General features: G+C 53.0%; 1 protein-coding gene across 1 annotated transcript in view; it reads left to right on the forward strand.

The window, feature by feature from the left end:
* Positions 1-27,469, forward strand: part of LOC135828205 (mucin-19-like) — a 59,956-nt gene that overhangs the window by 25,031 nt on the left and 7,456 nt on the right. Inside the window, exons 5-14 of the mRNA XM_065340658.1 lie at positions 382-8,456; positions 9,599-10,254; positions 10,938-11,045; positions 14,562-14,827; positions 15,893-16,019; positions 16,973-18,187; positions 22,057-22,985; positions 23,978-24,089; positions 25,498-25,670; positions 25,971-27,279. Coding sequence (XP_065196730.1) covers positions 382-8,456; positions 9,599-10,254; positions 10,938-11,045; positions 14,562-14,827; positions 15,893-16,019; positions 16,973-18,187; positions 22,057-22,985; positions 23,978-24,089; positions 25,498-25,670; positions 25,971-27,279 — 12,970 coding nt within the window. The remainder of the gene's footprint in view (positions 1-381; positions 8,457-9,598; positions 10,255-10,937; positions 11,046-14,561; positions 14,828-15,892; positions 16,020-16,972; positions 18,188-22,056; positions 22,986-23,977; positions 24,090-25,497; positions 25,671-25,970; positions 27,280-27,469) is intronic.

Here is a 27,469-nt window from a genome sequence, read left to right on the forward strand (position 1 = left end):
TTATTAGATAAACCGAGTCTCACGCGAGCCGTGATTTTTTTGGCTACGCTTACAGTAAACGGTTTGAACATTGTGAAGCCTTCCATACAGCCATTTTAGATTACTGTAAAAGCCATTATTCTAACGAGGCGCATATATAACGATTTCCCAAAATTGACTGGTTTACGTGTACCAAAGGTAACGATTCTCACGTATTCTCAACGCTCAATAGGACAGTATATGTATCGATTTTTGTGTAACGATTTCTATTTTAACGACAGAGTTCTCCTCGTTAACTCGTTAGAGTTAGCACTTCGTTATATATATATGGCTTTTACAGTAGTGGTGTAGACGGGTAGTTAGGGACCGGCGGATTCTGTGTTCTGTGTGTGTGTTTTTCAGGCGTTCCGTAAGTGGCAAGAGCATTCTAGCTTACTACACAAACTGCGATCAACTCAAGCTGCTATACGACCTCGCCACGACTGAGCCCAAGTCCACAGTGGCCGTGAACCTGCGCCAGATGTTCAGCCTGATCCTGCTCTACATGGATCCGAGCGCCTGGAAGCACACACTGCTCGGCGCTACCATGGCCATTCCGCCTCCGCATGCAGACCAGCCGCCGCCGCACTCCTCCACGCAAGAAGCCGTAGCCCCGTTGCTAGCGGCGACGGCCGCTACCACCACGCCGGCGGCTCCGTCGTCGTTGGCAACGCACGCCGGCGTCACGAGCAGTGCCGCTAGCAGCAGCAGCGCTAGCGTAGCGTGCACGTCGACGGTAGCGGCGGCAGCCGTACGCCGTGTGGCACCGCCACTCTCACCAGCGCCTCGTCAGTACACGGGCACTCCTCCTCCTCCCGGCACAGTAGTTGCCTCGATGACGGCGGCCACCACACCTGTGCTTGTGGCTAGTTCCCCCGGTGCAGTGACGCTACCCACCGCCACCGGTACTCGAGCAGCGCCTGTGCCTGTGCCAGCGTCACCACCACCACCACCAACAACAGTACGGGGAATTTTCGTCACCAAGAAGCCAAAGACTGTCGCCACGGCAGCAGTGGCAGTGGCAGCAGCGGCGAAAAAAACAGGAACACCAATGCTCGCCCCGCAGTCTGTGCCGATGAGCAGCACCACCGGCATGAGTAGCAGTAACAGCGCAGCTACAGGCAGCGCTGCTGGGAAAACCGGATGTAGTCTCGTGCTGCCCGCCGTGGACTTGGTGGCTACCACGTCTTCCTCTCCGCCGCCGCTAATGTCACGATCGTCTTCATCGTCTCCGCGCACCGTGCTGCCGTCACGCAATGCCACCAGCAGCAGCAGCACTAGCGCTGGAGCTGGTTCACACAGACCAACAAGCCTGGCTGCGCTGTCAACTCCGGCTATCCGAGCAGCTGCCGGAACGGCTGGCTCACTGGTGGGGTACTTGCCGACGCAAACTCGCGGCGCCGTAACCGCTTCCGCCGTGACGTCCACGCACCGCGCAGGCACGTTGTCGTCGGCGGAGACGCATGCGCTGCGCTCTGAACAGCAGGGCCACACGGGTGTGTTGCACGGTGGTGATGCGCGCCGTCCGCAGTCGTATACGTCGTCCCCAACCGCTTTCGTCCCACTCTCCAGTACCGTGTCCAGTCGTGCTGCTGATGGCGCCACTCGAGGCGGAGTGCTGAGCGGAGGAACCATGAGCAGTGCGTACGCTACGCCGCATGTAATGCCTCCGGGTGGTGCTGCTGCTGTTATGCCGCTCACAACTAGCCAACGCAGCCGGACATCACCAGCCCTGCAGCAACAGCAGCAGCAGCAACAGCAGCAGAGCCCTGCTGGTGTGCGCATTCGGCCAACGGCAGTGTTTGTACCGGGTACGGAAAGCACACGCCTATCTGCAAGTAGCGCTGCGCCTGCCACTGTGTCCCAACAGCTGCAGCAGCAGCAGCAGGAACAACAACAACAACAACAACAACAGCAACAACAACAACAACAAGCACCGCTAAAGGAGCATCAACGTCACACAGCCGCAGAAAGCTCCACTGTTGGGCTGCAAGCACCCATCTGCAGCAGCAGCAGTGCAGGCATTGATAGCAGCACTGCGTCTTCGTCTCGCTCAGGGCTGCACGTATCAGCAGCAACACCCACAGGTGTGGATAGTGCATCAGGGAGCACAGGCAAGCTAGAGACAAGCGCTGAGCAACCGACTGACAATACCAGTCTCGCCGCTTCCGCGTCCGAAAATCGTGTTTCTACTGGTCGTGAATGTGTTGATGGTCATGACGAGACAAGCAACACTGCGCCAACTCAGGTTCTCACTATACGGTATCTTGTGTGGTCGGCATCACCCGTACTCAACATTCTCGGCATGCCTGCGTTTGAGCAGGGGCGGTTCTGGGCACACGCCGTGCGCGGAAATAGCACATTCTCATCTACACTCTCCGCCGCTGTGTCAATCTCGTCATCGTCGTCATCATCGTCATCATCGCCACCGTGCGCTTCACTGTTGCTACGGTTACAATGCGTTGCCGTGGATCTTGATCGCGTGCACGCGTCTCTGTTGCAGAGAGCCGCCCAGCCCACCAAGGATGCGGACAGTGCGGCGGGCATTACCGGCGGCACTCCTGCCCTGCCAACACCCACGGACAACATCGGTGCATCCGCTGGTGCTGCTGCTGCTGTTGCCGGTGCTGTTGCTACGGGCAACGCGCAGGAAGACGACCTGGACGGGACGGTGAGACGGAAGCGCAATCGCGCCACGCGCCGTTCCAGCGACCCGTCCCTGCCGCTGGGCCGCCCGCCGACGGCGTCGTTCAAGAAGTACAGCAACGGCGACAACATGACCTACTTCTCCGGCATTCTGACCGAGCGGCGTCTGCACTCGCTGCAGCGCGGCTTTGTCATCCCCGTGGTGGACGTGCACACCGTCGCCAACAACATCCCAGCAATGGCCGTTACGCTGCGTGCGCTAATCTGCACGCTAGAGGCGCAGATCCCGCTCTCGCTGAAGTGCTCCGCGTGGCAGTCGTTCCGCGCCGACTGGCTGCTGGCCGTGCAGGGCTCACATCGGCACGAGCACCTCGCTTCGCTCGTCGAGATGCTCGTCTACAGCCTGCGCGTGCGTGCGTTCAACACACACTGGTTCAACACGACAAGCAGCACACGCTGGCGACGGCTCACCGACGCAGACATTGCCACGCAACCAAAGTGCACCTGTTGTAACCATGGCAACGACAAATCGGCCGCATCGCCCGACCTCCGATCTGCGGAGAGCAAGCCGGCGCATGCCAGCAACGTGGTGATGACAACGGGTGATGGGCCAGCATCGCCAGCAGAGCCCATGGACATCGTGTCTGCTGCGGCAGGCAATGTTCTTTCCGAAGGCAAGTGCGGAACCAGTGCAGCCTCCGTGGCTGCTGTGGGTCCAGCTGTGGCGTATACAGACGCCGGTCTGTCTGTCATGGCTAGCGTTTCTGATTACAGTGACACTCCTGCTGCTACTGCTGGTGGTGCACGTGGTGCACGTGGTCGTTTTGTTCGCAGCACCGTGTCTGAGGAGACGCTGTCCGTCACGGATAACAAACACAAGCCTGCTCAGGGGGCCACCACTCCTGCCACAACTCCGTCCGACTCTGAAAGCGGCACCGCAGCAGCGGCAGCGTTGTTTCATCGTCACTACCCAGCGAGCAGCAGTGGCGCTGTTGGTGGTGGTGTTGGCGGTGGCGATGCCGGAGGTCGTGTTTCTGACGCTCACATGCTGCGTTCGTCGCGTTCCTCTTCGCCAGTCCTGCGTGGCGGAGCGATGCCGCGTACGTTCTCCATCAAGCTGTCGCGCCTGTCGCCACGCCGACCCGCCTCGCCCATGCTACCACAGCAACAGCAGCAGCAACAGCAGCTGGCCTGCGTCAAGACGGAATCGCGGCCCGCGTCGCCCACGATGCCACCATTGTTGTCCTGCTTGCCACCCGACTGTGTACCTAGTACTGGTAGTCATGGTAACACAGGGGTTGGTGCCACCTCCACTGCCATGGCCAGTGCTGTGTTGCTATCAGCTACGAGAAGCAGCGCAACACCCAATCGTGATGATGTCACCCCCAGCCATGATGATGTCACACCCAGCCGTGATGATGTCATACCCGGCCAACCCATGTTATACGTAGATCAGCATCAGCCATCTGTCAACAGCCATCGCGCTTCTGCCAGTACTGATATGGGCGCCATCGGCAAAGGTAGATCGTCTGAAACAGCGACATCATCCGCATATTCGCGCAAAGCTAGTTGCAACTTAGATACTATGTCAGTAGCCGAGAAACTTTCCCCTTCACCTCAGTCCCAGTCACCGTTGAAAATGCCAGCAGAGGGCGAGCGCTCAGCTAGCGTATCGGCTCAGTACGTTGGCTTTCTGCACGTCAGCCCACGGTTTGTGGCTCACAAGAGCCGTCATCAGCTACCGCACCGCCGGTCGCGCCGCATACCGGCCATTCAGCAGCGGATAGACGATGCGATCTACCCTCGCGGCGTACCCGATGATGTTGTTGAGTACACGCGGGTGATGAAGGAGAGACTGGCCGCGGAAATGGCTGCTGCCTCGTGCGCTGTGTCTCCGCACTCGGAGCTGAGTTGTTCCGTGTCACCGGCCCCCGGTGCCATCAATGTAGCGTTGTCACCTCACCCCGGCGCTGCCGGTGGCGGTGGCTCGTCTCTGCCGCATGCAGTAACCCTGGTGCCATCGCCTGTAGCGGCACTACCCGTCATAGACCACCTGTCTACTACTGCTGCATCTACACATGATGATGCTCACCGCACGCCTTCCGTGATCTCCATCGACCCTGATGTTCTGGACATATCTGCAAAGGCGGCGTTTCCACCGTCGCCCAACCCACCACCGTTGATATCCGACGTGCGACCGGAGCGGCAACAGGAGCGCCAACCGGAGGGACAGGCACTGTATCGGCAACAGCAACAGCAGCAGCAGCAGCAGGAGGAGTCTGCTGCAGCATCGCCCGTGAGGGTGTCTGCGTTTGCGCCGATTCGCCGCGGCATGAGTCGACCGACCAGTGAGGCCTCCTCGCCGCAGTCTGCTCACTCGCCGCAATCCAGCGCAGGCAGTGCCGCTCACTCCGGGATGCTCAGCACCGCTGATTCTGCTGCTGCTGCTGCTGGCACTGCACGCCAACGTGCTGGTGGTGTCGTTGCCATGCCACCACCGCCGACCACCACACTCAAACCTGGCGCCAATGTGCTCTCTCAGGCGACGAGTAAGAACTCGGCGTTTGCTGCATTCGCACCTCCTGTGTGTGTCACTAGCCCTGCTGCTGCTGCTGCCGCTGCTGCTGCTGCTCCTCCGATACAGGTGATTGATGGAGCAGCAGGTCATCACAGGTCAGATCGAGCTCCAGCATCCAGCTCCGTGTCTCCGACATCCTCCAGCAGCTATGCCAGTAGGCGAGCTCACACTGCCGCCGCTGCTGCTGCTGCTGCAGGCGTTTCCATTGCTGCTCCCGCTGGTGTTGCTGCATCGTCGCCACAACTGCATGACAGCTTGCGACGAGTTAGCCCCGTACCACCTGCGGCAGTGCTGCACGCCGCTGCAGCGGCGGCGAATGCCACAATGTCCGCCCACGGCACCGCCTCTAGAGCAGCCTACGCCGGGTCGCCCATGGGCAACGCTCTGACTGTGGGAAACACTGGCATGGTGACATCATCCGGGCCGTACGGTGACGTCATGATGACGTCGTCATTGGGTCCTGGCCCTGCTGGCTCGACATCTGCAGGCGGCGCCATTTCCCCTGCTGGCATGCTCTCCCCGGCAATGCATGCGCAATCGTCTGGTGTTGTGAGTCCTGCGGGCAGTGCACAGTTGTCCCCAGCGATGCTTTCAGCCGCTCATATCGGTGGTGCGGTTGGTCCGTTCCTAGTGCCAAACCATCACCAATCAGCGGCCGGCTTTGTGTCGCCAGCGCCCAATAATATGCCGGTGTGGGATGACGACTATGCCTGGGTACAGAGGAGCGCACACCTCACGAACGTCCTGCAAGAACTCGCCGAGAAGCGCTCCACCGCCGATGGTGTGCCATCATCGCGAGCAGGGAACGCGCAGCTGCGATATTACAACGTCCGGGACACGAGAGCAGAAGGCACCGCTACTCCGGTAGCTGAGGGAGACAGTGGCATGGGTGCGGGCAAGGTGGTGAACGCTGCTGAACAAGCCACCAAAGACGTGCATGCTCAGCAAACCAGCAATGACGTGCATGCTCAGCAAGCTGGCAAGGAGCAGCCTATGGAGGTCTGCACCGATGATGCAGCAAAGCCTGGCGCAGACAACACCGCAACGACAGCGCAACTGGCCAAGACATCGTTGACGACAACGACGACGACAGGGACGCAGTCCGAAGGCGAGTCTTTGCACTCGTCGTCCGATCGCGACACACCAGCTCTGACTCCATCACCGTACCAGGCCACAGTCACGTCCGGTGCAAAGCTCTCCATATCGGCGAGACTGTTCAGCTTAGCCGGCAGGGGCTCCACACCGCCGGGCTCAGTAGGTTTTGTGCCAATCCACACAGGTAGTCCTAGTCGACACACCAACACTGCAACAATAATCGCTGGTACCAGTAGCACAGCGCAGCGCGGATTTGTCAGCACGCCGCCTGATGTCCACACGGCAGCTCTGGCGTCCACGGCGATGGCGTCACAGCACCACCATGGCTCCGCACCCAATCCGCTTTCGCCGTCCGGCGACGCAATCGACGGCACTGCGATGCCGGCCAGCTCTACCACGTCAGCATCGTCTGTGTCCTCGGCCCCGGTGGCCAAGCGAGAAGACGGCATGACCAGGATGCGTCAGCGACTCTTCCGCCGCTACACGGAGAAGCGCGTGCGAAGCCGCACTCTCTGGGAGCTAGACTGTAGCGATAGTCGACGGTTGGGCCGCCGGGCCGGCGTCTGCTTCGTCGACGGTTTCGTTTACCATTGCAAGTCCTCGTCAGCACCCGCCACCGCACAGCAGCGGCAGCTGGATGAGCTTGCCAAGTTCACGGAGGACGTGTGCTGTTGCAAGCCGGGCATCGACAGTTTCCCGCAGCCATCCATCGGGCGCATGTGGCGCTGGCGCATGCGCCACTGTTCCTCATTCTCGTCCATAGCGCTGCAGATGCGTGTACTGCACGCATGTCTGGACTGGGATCTCTTCATGGTGCTGTCCGGTGTGGTGGCGGCCGCTGCAGACACGCAGCGCACCATTCTATCTCGCCGTGACATAGACGCCTGGGGCAAGCAGTCACAGTATCTCATCTCGCCGCTGCCTTCTGCCGTTACCACGGAAACGTGGTCGGCAACTGTGCGGCAGCGTGTCGCCCCAGGCAACGAGGACAAGAGCCGCAGTATGCACGCTGGCCACGCACCACCGACCACTACTTGTGTCAGTGTGTGCGCGGATACACGTGATAAGCCGACTGCTGCTGTTGCTGTTAGTGGTTCAGACATGGAAGTTGGCGACATTGCTGCAACTGCTACTAGCGCTGAGACCCGGAGCAAGTCAACAACACCGACAGTGCAAACAAGAACCGGATCATCATCATCATCGCTAGCTGTATCAGCAACCAGCGCAGCAATTCAAGGCGTTGCTCGTGAGCCTAGTGAGGCAGTGTCCATGGTTACGACTGCAGCACCGATGTCGCTTGGACACGAGACCACTGGGGACGCGGCACGAGGAGGCGAGACAAGCGGAACAGAGTCCGTTGCCAAGACGACTGCGCCCATGGCTGGCGGTGAGCAGGCCAGTGTGGGTGACGACGCATCGCAAGCCACTGCTGAGTTGCCCCGGCAGCTGCATGTCACCGACGCTAGCCAGCAACACTCCGCGGAAGAACGCTCGGCGCGCATCCTGGCCAACTTTGCCAAGTCTTCGCCAGCTCTGCTCGGCACGTGCTGTAGGAATCGCTCGCGAGTGCGTGCCTTGTCGGACCTGCACGCCTCGCGGGTGGACTGTCGGCCTGGCAGCGGTGATAAGGCCGCTGTTGCCACCGGCAGCAGCGGCAGGGTAGTGGTTGGCATGGCAACACACACTCCAGTGAGCGTGTCGTCTTCGCAGCACGCTTCTCCCGTCGGCGGAGATGGCGGCGACAGTGATAGTGGCTGGGTGTGTGAGCTGTGCGTGAACGCCTACGCCGCACATCTGTTCCAGTACGATATGGTGCAAGACGAGCAGATGCGTTCCGTCATGCAGTCGAGGCCGAAACCGCTCGAGTCGGTCAGTCGGTATATACTGGGACCGAAGTATCGCCTGACGCAAACCGCCGGCATCATTGTACCGCAGAAACGAATGAACAGCCCGATCACAGGCAACACGACAGTCTCCGATCCAGGCAATGTTCTCTCTCCATCGTCGCACGGTGAGCCCGTGTCCAAGCAACCCAGACTGGACGGCATGACTGGCGTGGTCTCTTCGCCGGAGCGCGCAGTGGTCGCCAGGGGTCGCAAGCCGGCGACTGTACAATCCGGTACGTCTTTTACGCTGTGTGTGTGTGTGTGTGTGTGTGTGTGTGTGTGTGTGTGTGCGTGTGTGTGTGTGTGTATCTGTGTGTTTGTTTGTGTGTGTGTGTGCGTGTGCAGTGCGGCGCGGGGCGGTGCGGCGCAGCGTAGCGTACGGTGTGTGTGTGTGTGCGTGCGCGCGTGCGTGTGTGTAGTGTAGGGTGTGCATAGGTAACTGTCTTGGCCATCCTATTCCGATGCACTCCGTGTGGTGTCGACCAGATGTGCATTAGGGAATCAATTCGCATGGCTTCTCCAGTTGTGTGGATTAGACAGTTATCTGGCACTTGTCTTGAACTGTTTCATTCAGAATCAGATCCGCTATCGTTGCTATAAGAAAAAATCTGTGGGTGGACATCCAGTGTAGTTGTAGATTTGCGTGCTTCTGTTTCGACGGGCGTGTACATGGTACATGCTACATGGTGTGTGTGTGGAATATGTACTTGCGTGTGTGCGTGGGTGTACTTGCGTGTGTGGGTGTGGGGTGTGTACGTGCGTGTGTGGGTGTACGCGCATGTGTGGGTGTGAGTGGGTGTGTGGGTGGGTGTAGGTGCATGTGCGGGTGCATGTGTGCGTGTGGGTGTGGGTGGGTGTGGGTGTATGTGCGGGTGCATGTGTGCGTGTGGGTGTGGGTGGGTGTAGGTGCATGTGCGGGTGCGGGTGCATGTGTGCGTGTGGGTGTGGGTGGGTGTAGATGCATGTGCGGGTGCATGTGTGCGTGTGGGTGCATGTGCGGGTGCATGTGCGGGTGCGGGTGCATGTGCGTGTGGGTGTGCATGTGTGGGTGTGCATGTGTGGGTGTGCATGTGTGCGTGTGGGTCCATGTGCGGGTGCATGTGCGGGTGCATGTGCGGGTGCATGTGGGTGTGCATGTGCGGGTGTGCATGTGCGGGTGTGCATGTGCGGGTGTGCATGTGCGGGTGTGCATGCATGTTATCTTCCTTGCATGTTATCTTCCTTGCATGTTATGCTTCTCTACGCACACATCCTGTAATTGAACTGACGTGCACAAGCTCAACTGCATGCAGCCTTGCCCTCTTGTGTTCATCACGAATGTGTGAATTAATTCCATGTTTTGTTTGTTGCTCTGGGTTTGTCCTCTTTCCTGCAGATGGATCTTTGTCGTCTGTATGTGCATCGCAAACTCAAAGGCTAGCTGGAAAAGCAGCGGCGGAAGCAGCCGCTGCTGCAGCTGCTAGTCGGCAAGACCGCAGCCTGGTTGGTGAATTGGCTGGTGCAGCCACCGTAGACTCATCATCTCACAAGCAGCTGACTGCTGCTGGTGCTACTGGTGGGCAGGCAACGACGGGGCCTTCCGACCAAACCACAAGCACTACTGCCAGCATCAGCTCTACAGGATCTGCTGGTGCTGCTGGAAGTGTTACTCTGTTAAACTTGTCCGGACAGGAGGCACAGAACAGCAGCAGTAGTAGTAGTAGTAGTGCGCGTGTCACATCCAGCTCGATGCCCATGGCTGGTCGTACCGCCAACACCACATCCACAGCCACAACCAGTGGTGGTAGTAGCGGAGCGCCAGCAAGCAGCTTGACCTCCACTTCCCTGGCAGCGGCGGCGACTAGCAAGGCAAGCACGGCCGGAGTCCCTGCCAGCGGTGCCAGCAGCGGTGGCCAGAGCTCTCCGACCGTGGCCCCTTCCTTGCTCAGCGCTGCACAGTGCATGCTGAGCGGCGAGGATATCAAGCTGCCCTCTAACCTGGTCAAGATGGGCAACCGCGGCGCGTCTGCCTCTGCAACGCTGGGCACATCGGTAAGAGACTAGCTCAGTAAAAAATTAAAAAATTAAAAGCCATGGCTGGCTAACGCCCCCTCCTTTGCATTGCCTTCTGCCATTGGACGGTGAAATGAAATAAAAAATAAAATAAATAAAAGACACGGGTTTGTGTACAGGGCTGGTCAAGAAATGCTTTTCCGCTTCCGTGGGACGCGCCACCACTCCGTGATCTGGCTTTTAGATGCGGCTCCTGCACGGTGGGAGTGGGTGGATCAGATCCACCAACCAGAGGCCAAAGGCCGAAATCCCATTTGCCACGTCAATACCTGTGCCTAAATACCATAGGGTACTTGCGTAGATATGCTGACTATAACATTTCCTAACTTGAATATGCTTTCCACGGACACGGGTGACAGGCGACAGGGGTAATTTTTTTGTTTAAATGGATGTATTTAAAAGCTTTAAAAAGTTGCACGCGCTGAGCGATCACTGTCCAGTGTTGAATACTAGGGTGATGCGGTTTAGTCTAGACTACACTGGATAGAGTGTGCTTGAGTTAGCTAACTTATCCTGTGTTGGCTTTGCCGTGCCGTGTGTGTGTGTGTGTGTGTGTGTGTGTGTGTGTGTGTGTGTGTGTGTGTGTGTGTGTGTGTGTGTGTGTGTGTGTGTGTGTGCCTTGCCATGTGCTGGTTGTCTTGTTCTTTCCTCCTCTTCTGTAGCCGCAGTGTGTTTATCTGATCCGGGAAACTAGCTCCTCTCCAGCTCTCCTCCTGTGTGTCCCCATTGGCTTTGACATCTCCAAGCTGAAGATGATGCCAACGGATGTGGTACGTGCTGTCTTTCTTATTTGCATTACAGTAAAACCTGGTGTAAGCGACCTCTGATGTTAGCGACCACCTGCTCATTAACGATCGTTTCTTCATGCACCGACAGTTCTACACAAACACTATGGGACCTAGTTCTAAAGACCACCTGGCTTTAACGACCTCTTTTGCTTGTACCGTAGAGTGGTCGCTTAAACCAGGTTTTCATGTACAGGTCGTCCCCCGTTAACCCTTTAAGAGCCGCCCCATACTTGAATGCGTCGTAAACGACGCATTCAAATGCAAAACTTCAAAAGATCGTAACTCAGTCCAATCTCGCTCAAATCCAGTGATCGAAATATCCCGGGCGAAGAGAAAACTCTCACCTGTCGGGAGAAACAATCCGCGAAGCGCTGCGAGCAACGGTTCCTGAGATAAATCACTCGTAAGTTGAGCCGCGATCGCGGCAATTTCAAAAGCGCGCAGTGCGACTTTAGTATTGAGAATTTTGAGACTTTTCCTCACGTTGGTTTACTCGATTTTGCACGGGTTTCACTGTTGATATTGTCAAGAGTACACAGCGAAAAAATTGGAACTCCACGATCGAGTAAAATGAAATATCTGGAGCGGGACGCAATTGGACGCATTTGGGGCATTTTTCGTACTGTCGCTGCGATCTAGCGCTGGATAGACGGTGTGCTGGCTATCATGATCGACCTCATTCTCTTCCTCTCGCGGAGACCTTTCCAGGAAGCCCTAGATTGTGAGGATTGAGTGAGTAGAACTGAAGCTATGATCCAAGGAACACGAAAAAATGCAGAATTTTGAAAATTTCCTGTGGCTCTTAAAGGGTTAATACGAGTCCGGTTAGTACATAAACCCCATTAGTACATAAGAAATCTCAAGTCCCGGACGAAACGTGGTCACTTCCATACAAATTTTGTCGGTTAGTACATAATTCGTTAGTACATAAACCCCGTTAGTACATAACATTTCTCCGTACCCGCATGTCATCTACCTCAATAGTACATCATTTGTTGGTCTTTTGGCCTTCCAGTGGAGGCACATAGTGTTCTAGTTTCTACTTCTGCAAGTTGTGGACGCAATTAGCTCAGAAATCAGAGCGCACATCACAAACCGACAAAGCTCTGTTTTTTTCCAAGTGACTGTACAGGCGCGGCTGGCATGCTATCATGTAAACTGTAGAATCTTCGCTAACTGTGACCGTTATAACATAAATCTTATGTTATATCGAGGGAATCAAGAATATCTCGCTGCCTAGTCGTGGTAGCAAGAAACATTCAGAAAAGTTGAAAAAAGTGAAAAATTCCGGTACACGGGCAAGTTATGTACACTTTCGTTTAGTACATAAACCCCGTTAATACATAACATTTGTCAAGTCCCAGAGATTATGTATTAACGAGGGACGACCTGTACCTGTTGTCCGATGTAAGGGTGACCATACACATTGTCACGAATGGCACAACCATTCACGAATGGCACCACCATTCACGAATGGCACCACCATTCACGAATGGCACAACCATTCACGAATGGCACCACCATTCACGAATGGCACCACCATTCACGGATGGCACCACCATTCACGGATGGCACCACCATTCACGAATGGCACCACCATTCACGAATGGCACCACCATTCACGAATGGCACCACCATTCACGAATGGCACAACCATTCACGAATGGCACCACCATTCACGGATGGCACCACCATTCACGGATGGCACCACCATTCATGAATGGCACCACCATTCACGAATGGCACCACCATTCACGAATGGCACCACCATTCGCGAATCTTTCTTGTACAGTACTATTGTTGTATTCTATTGAGTCGTTTATGTCTCTCTAACTACCATAATTATAGAGGTTATGCAATAACGTCAAATACGCCATATATAGGAGCCAGTTGGGGTGGCAAAATGCCCAAAGCGGGCACAGAAACCCCTTATAGAAGAATTTGGAGTGGCAATGACGTGTATCGCATAACCTCTTATAGAGCTTCAAAGTAGGATCTGTGCCTTTTATGGATCCACGCCCTGTGTGGATCCACTCCCGTTATGTCTAGTTCCGTATCGGATCTATGCACGCTTGTACGTATGCTTGTACATATTCAATCTGCCGGCAGAACTGTTCCGTCCTTTGTGGACTCGTCAGCGCAGCACAGAGCTTGTACATAACTGTTACGTACATGTCTCACTTGTTGTGCTCTAAGTGGCCTGTTTTGGAACTCCACTCTAAATAAAGCCAAACAACAACATGTCTAAATATAGATAAGCACCCTAGATGCGAGCACTCCATAATTATTCAGTTTGTACTATGAGCTTGTTAATGGTGTCTCTTGCATGCGCAATCTATTTCCACTAGGGGTGAAACGAGTTTCTATTTTGACCAACCGATCACTCATTCATAATATTCGATCGAGTATCCGATTATTTCGAGTATTTTATCGAAATTCAAAAGCGCTAGATTTGTGAGTTCTCGACCAATTCGGAAGAAATTATCTGTGAACATAGAACAAAAGTCGCCAACGTCTTGTACAGAGTGTAAAGTAACGATTTTCACCAGTACTTTCATTATCTCAAAACAAAATAACGTTACTTGCCGTGGTGATCGCATCGTCCAAGTCATAAAATACTGACTCAAAGGCACGAATAATGCGTGCATACCAGTCGATGAGCAGTACAACAGGAGTTTTTGAAAAATAGAATGCCAGTACTAAAAAAAAAAAAAAAAAAAAAAAAAAAAAAAAAAAAAAACGATCGAGTGCAAAATTTCGAATACTCGCTCGTTTGAGATTTTCGAACGAATACTCGAATATTCGAACTAATCGTTTCACCCCTAATTTCCACGGAACCTAGTTTACGTCATCTTCAGCGTTGACTTCCGTGCACGCTGCTCTAGCTTTGCACACTTCACGTGCAGAAATGTAGATGTAGCATCTTCGCCACTTTTGGTGTATTCTATTTGATGTGTTGCTGCGCATACACATTAGTCATTACTGCCTGCGCGCACGCTTTGGTTTAGCTGTGGCACACGGCCACCTTTCACCATTCTTTCTCTTAGACCTCATGGTGGTCGCCACGCAGTTTGGCCTCTCCACAACTAACAGTCAACAGTATGGTAATAGGGTTCTTCTAGCTGACATAATTATGCTCTCCCAATCTGAATCAGTTTGATATATTAACGTCTCGGCTACACACATTCTCACAACATGCTTTCTTCAAGATCGGCCTTGCACGACAATTCATGTGATTGGGCACCCTGTAAGAAGACCTTAGGGTCTGTTGGGAATGCCCAAGTAAAATAATAAAATACAATACAAAAAAATGTGATTTTATTTCATTCCTGTTTTCAGTGACTGGTGCAACGCAGAGACCGCTTGAAAGTGTTGTGTGAGGATATATGGTTGTAGTGGATGGCTACAGTGGGGTCTGGTGGATCCGCATGCGCGTCAACAACTCAAGTATCTGTCATGTGTCTGTGTCTGTGTACGCGTTTGTGTTGATGTGCGCAGGGCGTGAAGGTGCGCGTGACACGCTCCCTTCCCGCCACCAGCCAGCCAGAAACGCCGTCGACTTCCTCTGGGACAGCGACGCCTGCGGAAGTGTCACAACCGCCTACAATATCAACCTCAACCCAAGCAACACCTTCCGGTCACAAAGCTGCACCAAAGCTTCAATCCCCACCGCGGCAGCAGCAGCAGCAGCGGCCGCAGCAGCCGTCACAGCAGCCCAAACAACAGCAGATTCATGCTGTGAAGAAGGAGACTGGTGCCGAACGGTGAGTACTTCCTCATTCGTTGCATGTGTGTGTGTGTGTGTGTGCGTGCGTGCGTGTGTGTGTGTGTGTGTGTGTGTATGTGTGTGTGTGTGTGTGTGTGTGTGTGCGCGTGTGCGTGTGATCCTCTTCTATGTGTCTGTGGACGCCCATTTCGTCGACCAGGAGACCTGAAACGACATGCCAAGTTCTGCGCTCGTGTTCTCACTTGAACTTTCCGACATTCGCTATCATTGCGTACGCAATGGGCAAGATCAAGGTCAAGGTGTGCGTGTGTGTGTGTGTGTGTGCGTGTGTGCACGTGTATGCATGTATGTGTGTGCAACAGTGAATGCATGTGCATATGTGTGGGTGTGTGGATGTGTGCATCGCAAATTCGTCGAGCGCTAGTGTATGAGGACATGTATTCGGATTGGGATGTTTTTAAAGAATTGTTGTATAAATGGACGCTTTTGCACCGGCCGTCCAACTGTTGCCCACCCCTACCAAGTGTTACTGGTACTGCTGTGTGATCATGGCATGGTGTACTATTTACACCTCTGTTTGCTGTACAATAAAACCTGTCTAAGACCACCGCTCAAGGGACCTTCAGAATGCGCTCACAGTGTACACGTGATCCCCTCAGGGCGCGTTCAGACTACCGTGAATCCCGTCAAACCGTGAAAGGCGATAAACCGTGAAGGACATTAACACTACCGATAAACTAACGTTACTGGTACGTAAATTTTGCAGCTCTCACCGCGGCACTGAGAAGGGATTTTCCCTTTTTCCCAGCCTGAGCACTCTTTTTACTGCCGGAAAAGTTCTACTGCCGCAGCAGCCGCGGCAGTAAAACTTTTCCACCGGTAGCGTGCCAGTAACGTCACGTGATCAAATCACCTTGGAAACTTTCCCATTCCGTCACTTTTTATCGGTAGCGCCCTTATCCAGTGTCATTTGACTGGAAATGCCTGCATCCCTTGGTCCTAGCTGTAGTGGTCCTCTGGGACAGGTGGTTGCCTTATCTCCGAGTGGTCTCCGTGACAGATTTTACTGTATCCGCTGTGGCCATTGCTGTTTCACTTGCAGGCTGCCACCGCCCTCTGGCCGTGTAGTGTTTGACGTGCTGTCGTCATCAGGGCCCTCGTCACCCGAGAGAGGCGCTCTTGTCATGTGCACAACATCGGAAGACTGCGCCTCGGCTGACGAAACACAGGTACCGTGGCGGCATGAATGTCTATGATGATTGTTGCCACTCGGGCGGTGGTGTTGCTGCTGCTGTTCCTGATCAGGGGTGTAGTTGCTGTGTGGTGGTGGTGGTGTTGCTGCTGCTGCTGCTACTACGAATTCTTGTTCTCATTCTCATGATTTCCCCGGGTCTTTAAACAGATAGCCGTAGTGGAATGAGTATAGCTGTAGTGGAATGAGTATAGCTGTAGTGGAATGAGGGCTTTTTAAGGGATACGTATGTCATTCACACACACGTTCCTGAGTCTTCCATTCTCTGTCTCCACTAGTGAGCTCTGTTGAAGCTGAACTGTTGTCTGTGAGCGTCTGCACTGCCGTATTTTCCGGAGTATAAGCCGCACTTTGAACACTCAAAATTCACCCTCGAAAGGGGTGTGTGGCTTATACTCCGATGATCAAATTAACGGTGATAAAATAGGGTAGATGTCTGTATTTTCTTGGCCAAAAAAATGGGGGTTCGGCTTATACCCCAATGCGTCTTATAGCCTTGTACTCGGGAGAACACTACGGTAGTGCAGTATCCTCAATCGGCGGACAGAACTGTTTCGTCCTTTGTCCTTTGTGAAGTCGCCGGCACAGCACAGAGAAAACGAGGCCGATCCTGCTAGCAATGAAAAATAAATTTTCTGAAAGCCAGATATAAACCAGTGCAGCTTGCTGTGTCTGGACGGAATGGTCATTGCTATGGTGGTGATGATGTGGATGCGGAATCGAACGGCGGGCGAGAGAGTAACGTGGACAGTTTGTGGGACTGATATTTATACAATGTCCAGGTTGTTCGCTAATTCTCTTCATTTGTTTATTGAATTGACGCTATTCCGGCTATATTGATTATCTATGGGTCCGTGGTGAAGGTCATGTGTACTCTAACTGGTAGAGTTTTTGAGCAGGACTTCTTTTTTTCGATGTTGTTTCCCGCAGCGCCCGCCAATTTCGCGTAAGAAGCGCCCACACCTGTCCTCCTCCACACCAGCAGCAGCGGCAACAACAGCAGTCAGTAGAACAGACGGCAGCAGCAGCAGCAGCAGCACTGCGGACAGTGGTCATGCCACCATGTCTTCGCCACCACCGACCACCGCCGTACAGACTTCCTCTTTGACGAGTCCTGAGCCGCGCAAGCCAACGCTGACGGCACACGCCAATGACGCGTCGTCCACGCCGTGCCCCAAACGTCGCAAGCTTGTTTGGTCGGGCCCTACGAAGCTTGGAGCAGTGGACATTGAAGACAGGAGTGGTGAATCCGTTCCAAAGTCAACGAATGTAACGTCAGCAGCAGCAGCGGCGGCCCTCAATGCCTCCGCTACGCAATCCCGTCCGGCAGCAACAATGTCGACGGCGGCAAAGAGTGCAGTCAGCGGTGTTCGATCCTCATCATCGTTATCGGGAAGTCTCACTCAGCCACCACCACAGTCGGTCACGCTGGGTTCATCTGCACGCGCGTCATCGACTGCAATCTCGTCGTCTTCGTCATCGTCTGCAACCATGGTGACGATTCCCGGCGGGTCAACAGTGATAGTACGTGGAGTGCATGGCATTAGCACCGACTCCGCTCAGTCTCCCGCGACCGTCACCTCCGCCTCTCCACTGACGACTGCCACTAATTCGTTGTTACTGCCGGCGTGCGTAAGCAGCGGTAGCAATGCTGGACATGCACTGGTCTCCACTGGACCCGGCTCCAGCATGCACCCTGCTGTTGCTGCAGCTGCAGCTGCTGCACCGCTCTTGAGTAAAGATACTTCACGAGGCGCCACAACGTCGTCATCATCCACATCATCATCAATGCGTGCGGCTGCTGCTGCCAACGCAGTAGACAAGACCAACGTGTCGAAGAAATCCGCCGACCACACCGCACAACAGCGCGCCGCATCGTCGGTTTCATCGCCGTCATCCAGCCGATCCTCATCACCCAGTAAACGCACGACGACGACGACGACCAGCGGAGTTAGCCGTGTTTCCTCGCCATCGTACCGCTCTTCACGCGTGACATCGCCGCCGCGTCACAGCAGCGGCGGGTCGTGTGACGAGCAGTCTGACGATGCGGCGTCACGCATCGCCCGTAAGCTCTCCCTGCCTCCCATCAAGACACCAAAGCTGCCGCCATCTCTAACACCAATCAACCTGGCTGATGGAGCTCAGGTAAGATATGTGTAGGACTCAGCAGCCCAGCAATCCTCTATATGTCGTCATTGCTCTATATATGGCCAAACCGCTCTACATGGTCACTCTATTGTGGTCGGTTCCAATGTGTCTTGTCTATATATGGTCATAATAATACATTTTACTAATAATACTACTCCCTGGTGACCGTGTACAGCAGTGCACCGTGTCGAGCGTACACTGTACGGACATGTAGTGACCATATATAGGGTCGTGACCATATATAGGGTTGTGACCGTATATAGAGCAGTGACCATACTGAGTGTAACATATGTATTCTTCCTTGTGATTACCATGGACTGCTACTTGGCTTAGAACTTGTTTTTTTTCTAGGCCAAGCGAAAGAATATACTTGATGATCGTGCTCTCCCGCCCCGAATTCGGGGGCCGCCCGGGAATTCATTTTTATTTCCAGAGGTCCAGTCTGCATGTACGGAGACCGAGCAGTTTCGCTTTTTCACAGCGAAACCTGACGGGAACATCGATTGTGATCCCAAAACTCGTACACATTTTTGAGGAATACAACCAAGTTTGGCACACCTTCACAAACATGTGCTTTGTGTTTCTGGAGTGCATTTGCTTGACATGAAGCTGCTCCATGTGCACCCGCTGCTCGATCCCGTTCTAGGTCGTACCAACCAAACACTTCCTCAGTGATCAAGCAATAATGCTTTGAAAAATAAAAAATAAAATCCGCCCTCCCTCCCCATTTTTTTTCTGAAAAAAGGACGATCATCAAGTATATTCTTTGGAATGGACTCGGATGGAGAGCCAATAATTAATTTATAAGAAAGAAAAGGCCAGTTAGGGGTCGTCCGTATTTTTCGAAAAATTAAAAAATCCGTCCTCAGGCAGAAAGGGGGTGGGTGGTCAAGAGCGCTGGCGGAATTTAATTTTTTGATTTTTCTTACCTTTTTTTTTTTTTTTTTTTCGTCACTGTTACTCATACACTCGTTGCACTGACTCGTAGTGCACTGTAGACGTAGTGTAGGATCACAAACACCAGTATGATATACCGGTACATGGCTTTTTTTGTGGTTGTAGGATGTGCATGGCCTACGGTAGACCTCCTACTCACTTTACTTAGCTACTAGTACTTGACATACATACGTCATGTACATGTAGGTGCAATCAGTGAACATGGGGTCAGGAGTTCTTATTTTCGAGCTGGGCATCGGTAAAAATCAAAAAATTAATGGGAAAAAGTGGGGTGTGGGTGGGTGGGTCAGAGACAATTTTGCACGAGGACGGATTTTTTAATTTTTCGATAATTACGGACGACCCCTTAGTTGTAGAACATCAGTACCGTCGGTCAGTGTAGTGCGATGTTATCGCATGAGCTGATTGTTTAGTAACTGGTGGTGTTAGTGGACGTTATAGTGTCGTTCATTGGTCCTTTTCTTTCTTATATTCTTTGGCTTGGTCTTAAATGCTTCGGGATCGTCTCAGAATTCTGCAGCATCCCAATTGCAAAATACCTTCTTGCACGTGCACATATGCCTTTCTCTCTCTCTCTCTCTCTCTCTCTCTCTCTCTCTCTCTCTCTCTCTCTCTCTCTCTCTCTCTCTCTCTCTCTCTCTCTCTCTCTCTCTCTCTCTCTCTCTCTCTCCCTCTCCCTCTCCCTCTCTCTCTCTCTCCCCCCTCTCCCCCCTCTCTCTCTCTCTCTCTCTCTCTCTCTCTCTCTCTCTCTCTCTCTCTCTCTCTCTCTCTCTCTCTCTTCTGTCTTGTACTGTGGAACCTGAGGGTAGAGGAGACGGTTTCAAATACTTTGAAGTAGGAAATAGGTTGCAATCCGGAACGGTCTCAATATTCACTTTCTCTCTTGGTATTTTGATTAGAAACGTATGTCACAGTGAGACTACGATGTGTTTTACTCAGCGTCAAAATTCCATGGCTCTGCGATGACCAGAAGCGCCATGCCAAGCATTTGAGTTTTTGACGTGTTGCTTCTCACTGCGACTTGAGTTTTACGTCTTTCAAAAAATCAACTTCTTGTCGCAGGTAAACGCGGCTCGCATCTCGCCAATAAAGCACCGTATACCAATCAAAACTAATGGAAGCACACACAAAGCTTATTGGTGCTCTGTACTGGCCGTCGTGGAGCAATAGTAATTACCTTTTTTCAGAACCCGGAGTGAACTTGACGTGCACTCCTAAACCTGTCCGGTTTGGAGCCACCTCTGTAAACACCAACAGTTGAGGGCAACTTGGAAGCAACGGGCCAACACAAAGGAGTAGCTCAGATTGATCGACTCTGGCCTCAAAGCAAACTTCAACATGCCAGCTTCCTTCCACAAACATTATTTCGAGTGAACAATCCACACTGATGATCGGTTTGGGTCTACACAATACTGCTGTCAAACCGGTCCGGTATCGAACCGTCGCCTCTACAGACATGAACACCTGAACCTCCATCATGGGGCGCTAAATCACCAGGCGAAAGGCGAAAAGGCGTTAAATACACGCCTGCCCGCCCAGCACTCTCTGGGCTGCAAAGTTATTTCTTTGCAGCCCAGAGAGTGCTGGGCGGGCAGGCGTGTATTTACCACCTTTGTTCCAGGTGTGATTGTGCTAACCCCCATTGATAATATAAGTGCTTTTAGGGACAGCTTTCTTTTCTAGAAAATGTTATTGTAGACTGTCTGTGATCCTGGGTGCTACAAAGCCATTGTAGATCTGCGACTTCTCACAGACCCCATCTGAAAGGTAAGAAGGCAGTGGACAGAGCGGCCAACCCCAGAGCCTTTCTGCCAGCTGCTTGACTGTTCTACGCTTTGCGTCCACGTAATTTCGAGCACTCTTTGCTGACCAAGAGCATCCTCGTAGAAAATGTAGTGAAAATCTAAGTCATACCCAATCTGCACTCTCTTGTACCATCGTCATCCTTCAATGCGACGGACCCCACGATAGGCGGTCAGCCTTTGGGTCATCCTAACGAGAGAGCTTGGAAGCTCAGGGCCCTGCGCTATGCTTTGTTGCCTAGCTCATCGTGCGTGTTGTTAGAACTGATGGAAATGCTTTTTCCTTTGATAAGCTACATCATTGTATTGCAAAAACGTTTCAATGAGATACTGAAGTAACGTCTTCTGCATAGCTATGGGACCGGCGCTGACTCTGCCGATCACGGGCGTTCTGGAGTCGACGGGATGTCTGTCCTGACGTTTCCTGGGACCGGCGCTGACTCTGCCGATCACGGGCGTTCTTCTTCTTCTTATTATTATACTGACGGCAACTAACATCCATTCTGATTGCATTTACTCGTCTCCCTACTTCGTATTTCTTTCCAGAAAATCTCCCCATACAGCAGGGAGTCGTTTACATAATATGACTCCCTGCTATACATCTACATGACTGTATATACGTTATAATTATTATGCTATCGGCCTACATGCGATTCCCGGGCTGGTCGACAGGCGGCCCAGCCAGCCTGCTAGTGTGATCTCGGCCTCGCACACAAATCCACACAAAATGTTACTGCACTGAATGCATTCCCCGATACACTTCGCATATATACTCATTCTCTTGATGGTACCGTACTCTTGATGGTACGGGACAGGTACGGGATAGCGCCAGGCATGTCGATGGCACAAACAAACAAAAATATTGTTGCCAACTGTCTCTGCTGGTACGGTACAGTACGGGACAGATACGGGATAGCGCCAGGCGTGACACAAACAAACAAACAAACACCAAATTAAAGCTGTGTGGACCCTGGCTAGCGCCAGACGTTACTGAAGTAACGTCTTCTGCATAGCTACGGGAATAAAGTTATTATTATATCTGCTGTGGTGCTATTGTCCTAATAAAGTTATTATTATATCTGCTGTGGTGTTATTGTTGTTGTTCAGGACCCACCTACCACGGTTGCCGTACCCGAATCCATCATGATTGCACCGACCACCACCTCCACTCCGGCTACTGGCACGACAACCACAGCTGCCAAAGCAGCGCACGGCAAGAAGTCTAAAGGTGCGGGCGAGCAGTCCGCCACAGCCAGGCCAGCATCAGCAGCCGCAGCCAAACCAGCCGCGGCCAAACCAGCCGCGGCCAAACCAGCCGCGGCCAAACCAGCGGTGGCCAAACCAGCGGTGGCCAAACCAGCGTTGGCCAAACCAGCGGAAGCAGCGGTGTCTTCCGCCAGCAAACACGGTGTCGGTGGTGTTGGTGTGGACGCAGCAAAGGGTGCGAGCATTAAGACGCTCTCGACTCTCCCTGCGTCTTCTGCCAGTACTGCGGGCAAGTCTTCTGCACCACCGTTGGCAGCACTGGGTCAGGGCAGACGTGATGTTGCTAGTAGTGCTGGTGCTACTGGTGCTGCTGCTACTGCTGCCAGTGGGAAAGCCGCCATGGACGCTAGCTCCGCGTCTAAGGCTCGACCTCAGGCATCACGGCAAGTTGACACTGGTACAGTGCAGCAACCGACAACTTCTACCGCCACCGCAACCACCGCGGCCAGCAGCAGCAGCAGCCACCGTGTTGCTCCCGTTACACATGCTGTCTCTGGTGCCCGACAGCGCGTCCGCGGTACAACGGAGGACTCGGTCGATGCTGCCAGCAGCAGTGTGTCTGATGCCCGTACATCCCGTACTGGTGGTGCTGTCCAGGTGGACAGCGATCCACGCCAAGCCGCCGCCGCCTCCGCCTCGGAGGACGATGACATTGATGTGACGGGTGTGGAATCGCCGTCGGCGGAAAGTGAAGAGGACCTCTCTGCGGCGTCCATGGAAGACGGCGACTCTGTCCACTGCATATGTCAGCAGCCCTGGAGCAATCGAAGGTGAGTCTGTTTTGCCCGACGCCACTCGCTTTGACGCTGATATGTCTCGTGTTGCCTCTCAGGTCTGTGGGTGGAAAGGTATGGTATGGTATGGGTTTTCAATTTTTATTCACCAATCGAACAGGCCCCACAGTTAACCCACAGTTAATTGGGAACTCGTGGCCTGGCACGAGGGTAACATGGATGCAGCTAATGGGATCTCGGTCTTTGACCACTTGGTGGTGGGTCTGATCTACTCACCCCCCACTGCTTTAGGCGCTGCATCTGCGCCTTTGATCCTAGAGGGTGGTGGCGTTCCCACAGCGGATGTGGAAAACTCGGCTTCCAGCCGAGTCTCACGCGAACCGTGAAATTTTTATTTTATTTTTTAATTTAATCGAACAGGCATATCTGCCTTCTTGCCGGCATGGCCAGATCCAACCACGGCTCCTACTAATTGATGAATATGATAATGTGAAGCAAAAGAAAAGAAAAAAAATGGTACTTTGTCAGCTATATATTCCGTATTCAAAATATGGAGAGGGCAGTATATGGATTCCAGGTCACTGTTTTGAGTTCCGGTGTTGATGACGACTGAGGATTTTTTTTATTCAGACCTTCCTGTTCACTTTTTCCTGAACCTCATGAATACTATTTGTGCACGGCCATGTGTCAGAGATTACTGATAAGCACACAGTGCAGTTTACTTGCTAGAAGTCACGCACTCGCGCCGGTCACCTACGTTTGCAGTCCAGACGACACCGCACATGAACGTTCTGTTCATGTGCCAGGCTAGTTTTGCACCCGGGACCGCGAAGGCCCTCGCGAAGTTTCATGCTTCCGAAAAGTGCAATGCGAGTTCGCACAGGCTTTTTGTTGTGGAGAGCCTCTCTGATTTCAGAATGTGTAGAATTTCAGACTGATTGCCTGTGTGCGCATGTGTGTGTGTATGTGTGTTGTCATCTGTGTGTACATTTGTCTGTGTATGTGCACGTGTGTGTGCACGTGCGCAGGCTTTACGTGGCGTGCGACATGTGTGACGAGTGGTTTCACTCTACTTGTCTGGACATACGCAAGGGAGAAGCGCACAACTTGGTTGCCTACATCTGTGGGACTTGTTTGCCGGTGAGTTTGACATCCGTGTTCTCACTTTGGCCATTGGCCTAGAAGACGGTTACCATGGTACATGTACAGTCAAACCTCTTTAGGACGAACACCAAGGGACCGATGGTATTGGTTTGCAATAACGGGAGTTCTTCTTTTCCGTATTTCATACTACCCAGTGACTACACGGTGTTCTATCCATTACACTAACGAATACTAGTTCTTCTAAAGCGAAAGTTTGTCTTATCAGTGTTCTTCTTAACGAGGTTTCGCTGTATATGCAAGGCTTGCTTGATAGATTAACATGCTTTACGATGATCGATGGTACACGGCAGAGAACACACACCAGCACAGGCTTGCTTTGCAGCCCCTACTCTCCCTGCTGTTTTGTTATTGTATACTCTGTTGTCTTCTCCCCTTCTGACGAGTAGGTTGTGTACTTAGTAAAAAAATTAAAAAAATAAAAAAAAATTTAAAAAAACATGGTCGCAAAACCGAGACTCTACCAACCGCCTTATGGTTGCAGTCAGGAACACTGTTCCCCATACTGTGTCTCCTCCGTCGTGTAAGATGCTGTGATCATAACACAGTTTATACATGTAGTACTATACATGTATTAGTAGTACATGTATATGTATATGTATTGCAGTGGAACTTGCTGGCCAAGCTTGTACAGTCGTCCCTCTCTAATCCGGCACTTTATAATCCAGCACCCTCGATAAACCAGCACAATTTTCAGTAGCCAAAATGTCCTCTTCATGCACATTGCAGCAGTAAATCAGATTTGTTAATCCAGCACCCTCCCTAATCCAGCAGATTTTCGTGGCACAAATGGTGCCGGATTATAGAGGGACCACTGTACATGCGTCGTTGACTTGCCTCACCTGTACAGTGCTAACGTTATCGGTTTACCACCTGATATACCTCCACCTTTTTTCACTATAATTATACTGTGTTGGACTCTGCTCGCTATATCCAAAAACGTCTTTGAAATTCAAAATACAATCTTTTTTATTGAGATCTGCTGGTTCCACTATAGCATTGTTTGCAAGACTTTCGACCAACTGGTGCCAATATCCCTACACTAGGAAAGAAAGAGCTCCTCTTCCTCCTCCCTCTCCTCTTCCTCCTCCCTCTCCTCTTCCTCCTCCCTCTCCTCTTCCTCCTCCCTCTCCTCCTTCTCCCTCTCCTCCTCCTCCCTCTCCTCTTCCTACTATTTCTGTAGCAGTATTGTGTGTGCGTGTGTGCGTGCGTGTGTGTGTGTGTGTGTGTGTGTCTGTGTGTGTGTGTGTCTGTGTGTGTGTGTGTATGTGCATGTGTGTGTGTGTGCGTGTGTGTGGTACAATTATGGTGTGTGTGTGTGTGTGTGTGTGTGTGTGTGTGTGTGTGTGTGTGTGTGTGTGTGTGTGTGTGTGCGTGTTTCACACAGTCTTACCAAGGCAAGCGCCCTCGCGGTGCGTGTCGTCATGGTGCTATCAAGACGAGGGAACACGAGATCAACATGCGTCGTCGCCATGGTAAGCCACTGGATGCCCCAATGGCTCGTGTTAAGACCACCGACGATGAGTACTGCCTGTGTCGCGAGAAGTACGACCATTCACGGTGAGTTCCTGTCAACGTGTGTGTGTGTGTGTGTGTTTGTGTGTATGTGTTTGTGTGCGTGTGTGTGCGTGTGTGTGTATGTATGTATGTATGTGTGTATGTATGCGTGTGTGCGTATGCGTGTGTGCGTGTGCTTTTGTTAAAACACGTGTTTCATGTTGAGATCATGGGTCCATTCATGTATGTGGAAGTTACTCAATCTCTCGACAGCAAGCTGTTTCGACTTTGCTCGTGTCTTATCAGTGGAGCTCTGAGTGACTGGATTTCTTTCCTGTTTGGATCGTGTTGTTCCTTGTGTAGGCTCTACATTGGATGCGAGAAGTGCAAGGGATGGTATCACCTGGACTGTGTGGGTCTGACATTTGAAGACGTCGAGGGAATGGAGTCCTACAAATGCCCTACTTGCACGAACAAACGCACGAAGAAAGTCTTGACAACAAGGGCGGCAGCGGCGACCACAACGGCAGACAATAGCGGCAGCAGGAAGACTACCGTGGAGTCTAGCGGTACTAGTAGTGTGAAACAGGCCATGTCTGCCTCCTCGAGCACCGGTCACACCAGTGCAAGCAGCCATCAAGCAGGAAGCACGACTAGAAGCGTGTCGTCACGCACCAAGACACTCTCCTCGTCGTCGTCATTGGCAACCTCTGCTGCGCCTCAGACCCAGGCATCTCGTACGGCCGAAGCAAAGTCGTCTAAAAGCACGTCGTCTGCATCCCTGCCTTTGCTGTCCCGTGGGTCGACGAGCTCTGAAGCAGCAACTTTGCTGTCCCGTGGGTCGACAAGCTCTGAAGCAGCGACGACGACGACGACGACTACTACACTGCAATCACAAGCAATCAGCAGTGCAATGAGCAGTGCAATCAGCAGACCGACGCACACCGCTCTGACTGCTCCAGTCAGTGGTACGAAGATAGCCGTGACGAGGGTCACAGCGACTTTGTCAGATACGGGTCCGGGTAGTCAGCTGAGGCACCCGTCATCGGCAGCGGTGGTGGCGGAGCACGCTAGGGAGCGTGAGCAGAGGCACCCATCATCATCATCATCGGCAGTGAAGGAGGATACTGGCGATCGCCAGCAGAAACACACGGCCATGACTGTGATGGAGGAGGACACCACCATGCAGAGACTCCGAAGCAGCTCTAGTGCACGGTCAGGTACTGCAGACGACGGCATGGCCACGGGCGCCACTTCAGCATCCTCGTCGCCCAGAATGAAACGGCGTGCGCAAGAGGTCGACACCAGTGATCAAGTGTCGGCAACGGCCAAGCGCACCAAACGCCCCGGCCAGCTGTCCACCACGCCCGCAGAAAGTCCGTCGGCAAGCAGCACTGCAGCGTCCTCTGTCCGTGCCACACGCTCCATGGAGGCCCTCTCCGACGAGAAACCTGTGTCGAGGAAGACCTCTCCACGCCGTGAAAGCCGCTCCAGTCTCACTAACCCGCCGTCATCGGGTGGTGGCAAGAGCGGACCGGCACTGAGACGCTCGCCCAAGAACAAAACTGGTGGCAGTAAGCAGTCTGTGCCGGCGGGGGCAACGGCGGTGGCAGACTCCAGTGCTAATCCCCATGACGACGAGGACGATGAGGACCTGCACGCTGCAGGAAAGGTATGTATCTTATTGTTATCTTATCTTATCTTTGTTTTAGACTCGGTTGGAGTGCGCTTCCAAGATGTGCTAGAGCTGTTAGCCAGTTAGTTGTAGAACGTCAGCACCATCGGTCAGTGTCGTGCAATGTTATTGCACGAGCTGATTGTTTAGTAACTGGTGGTGTTAGTGGACATTAGGCCATGGTAAA

This window comes from Sycon ciliatum, chromosome 12 (assembly GCF_964019385.1).
Source record: "Sycon ciliatum chromosome 12, ocSycCili1.1, whole genome shotgun sequence".
Taxonomy (NCBI): domain Eukaryota; kingdom Metazoa; phylum Porifera; class Calcarea; order Leucosolenida; family Sycettidae; genus Sycon; species Sycon ciliatum.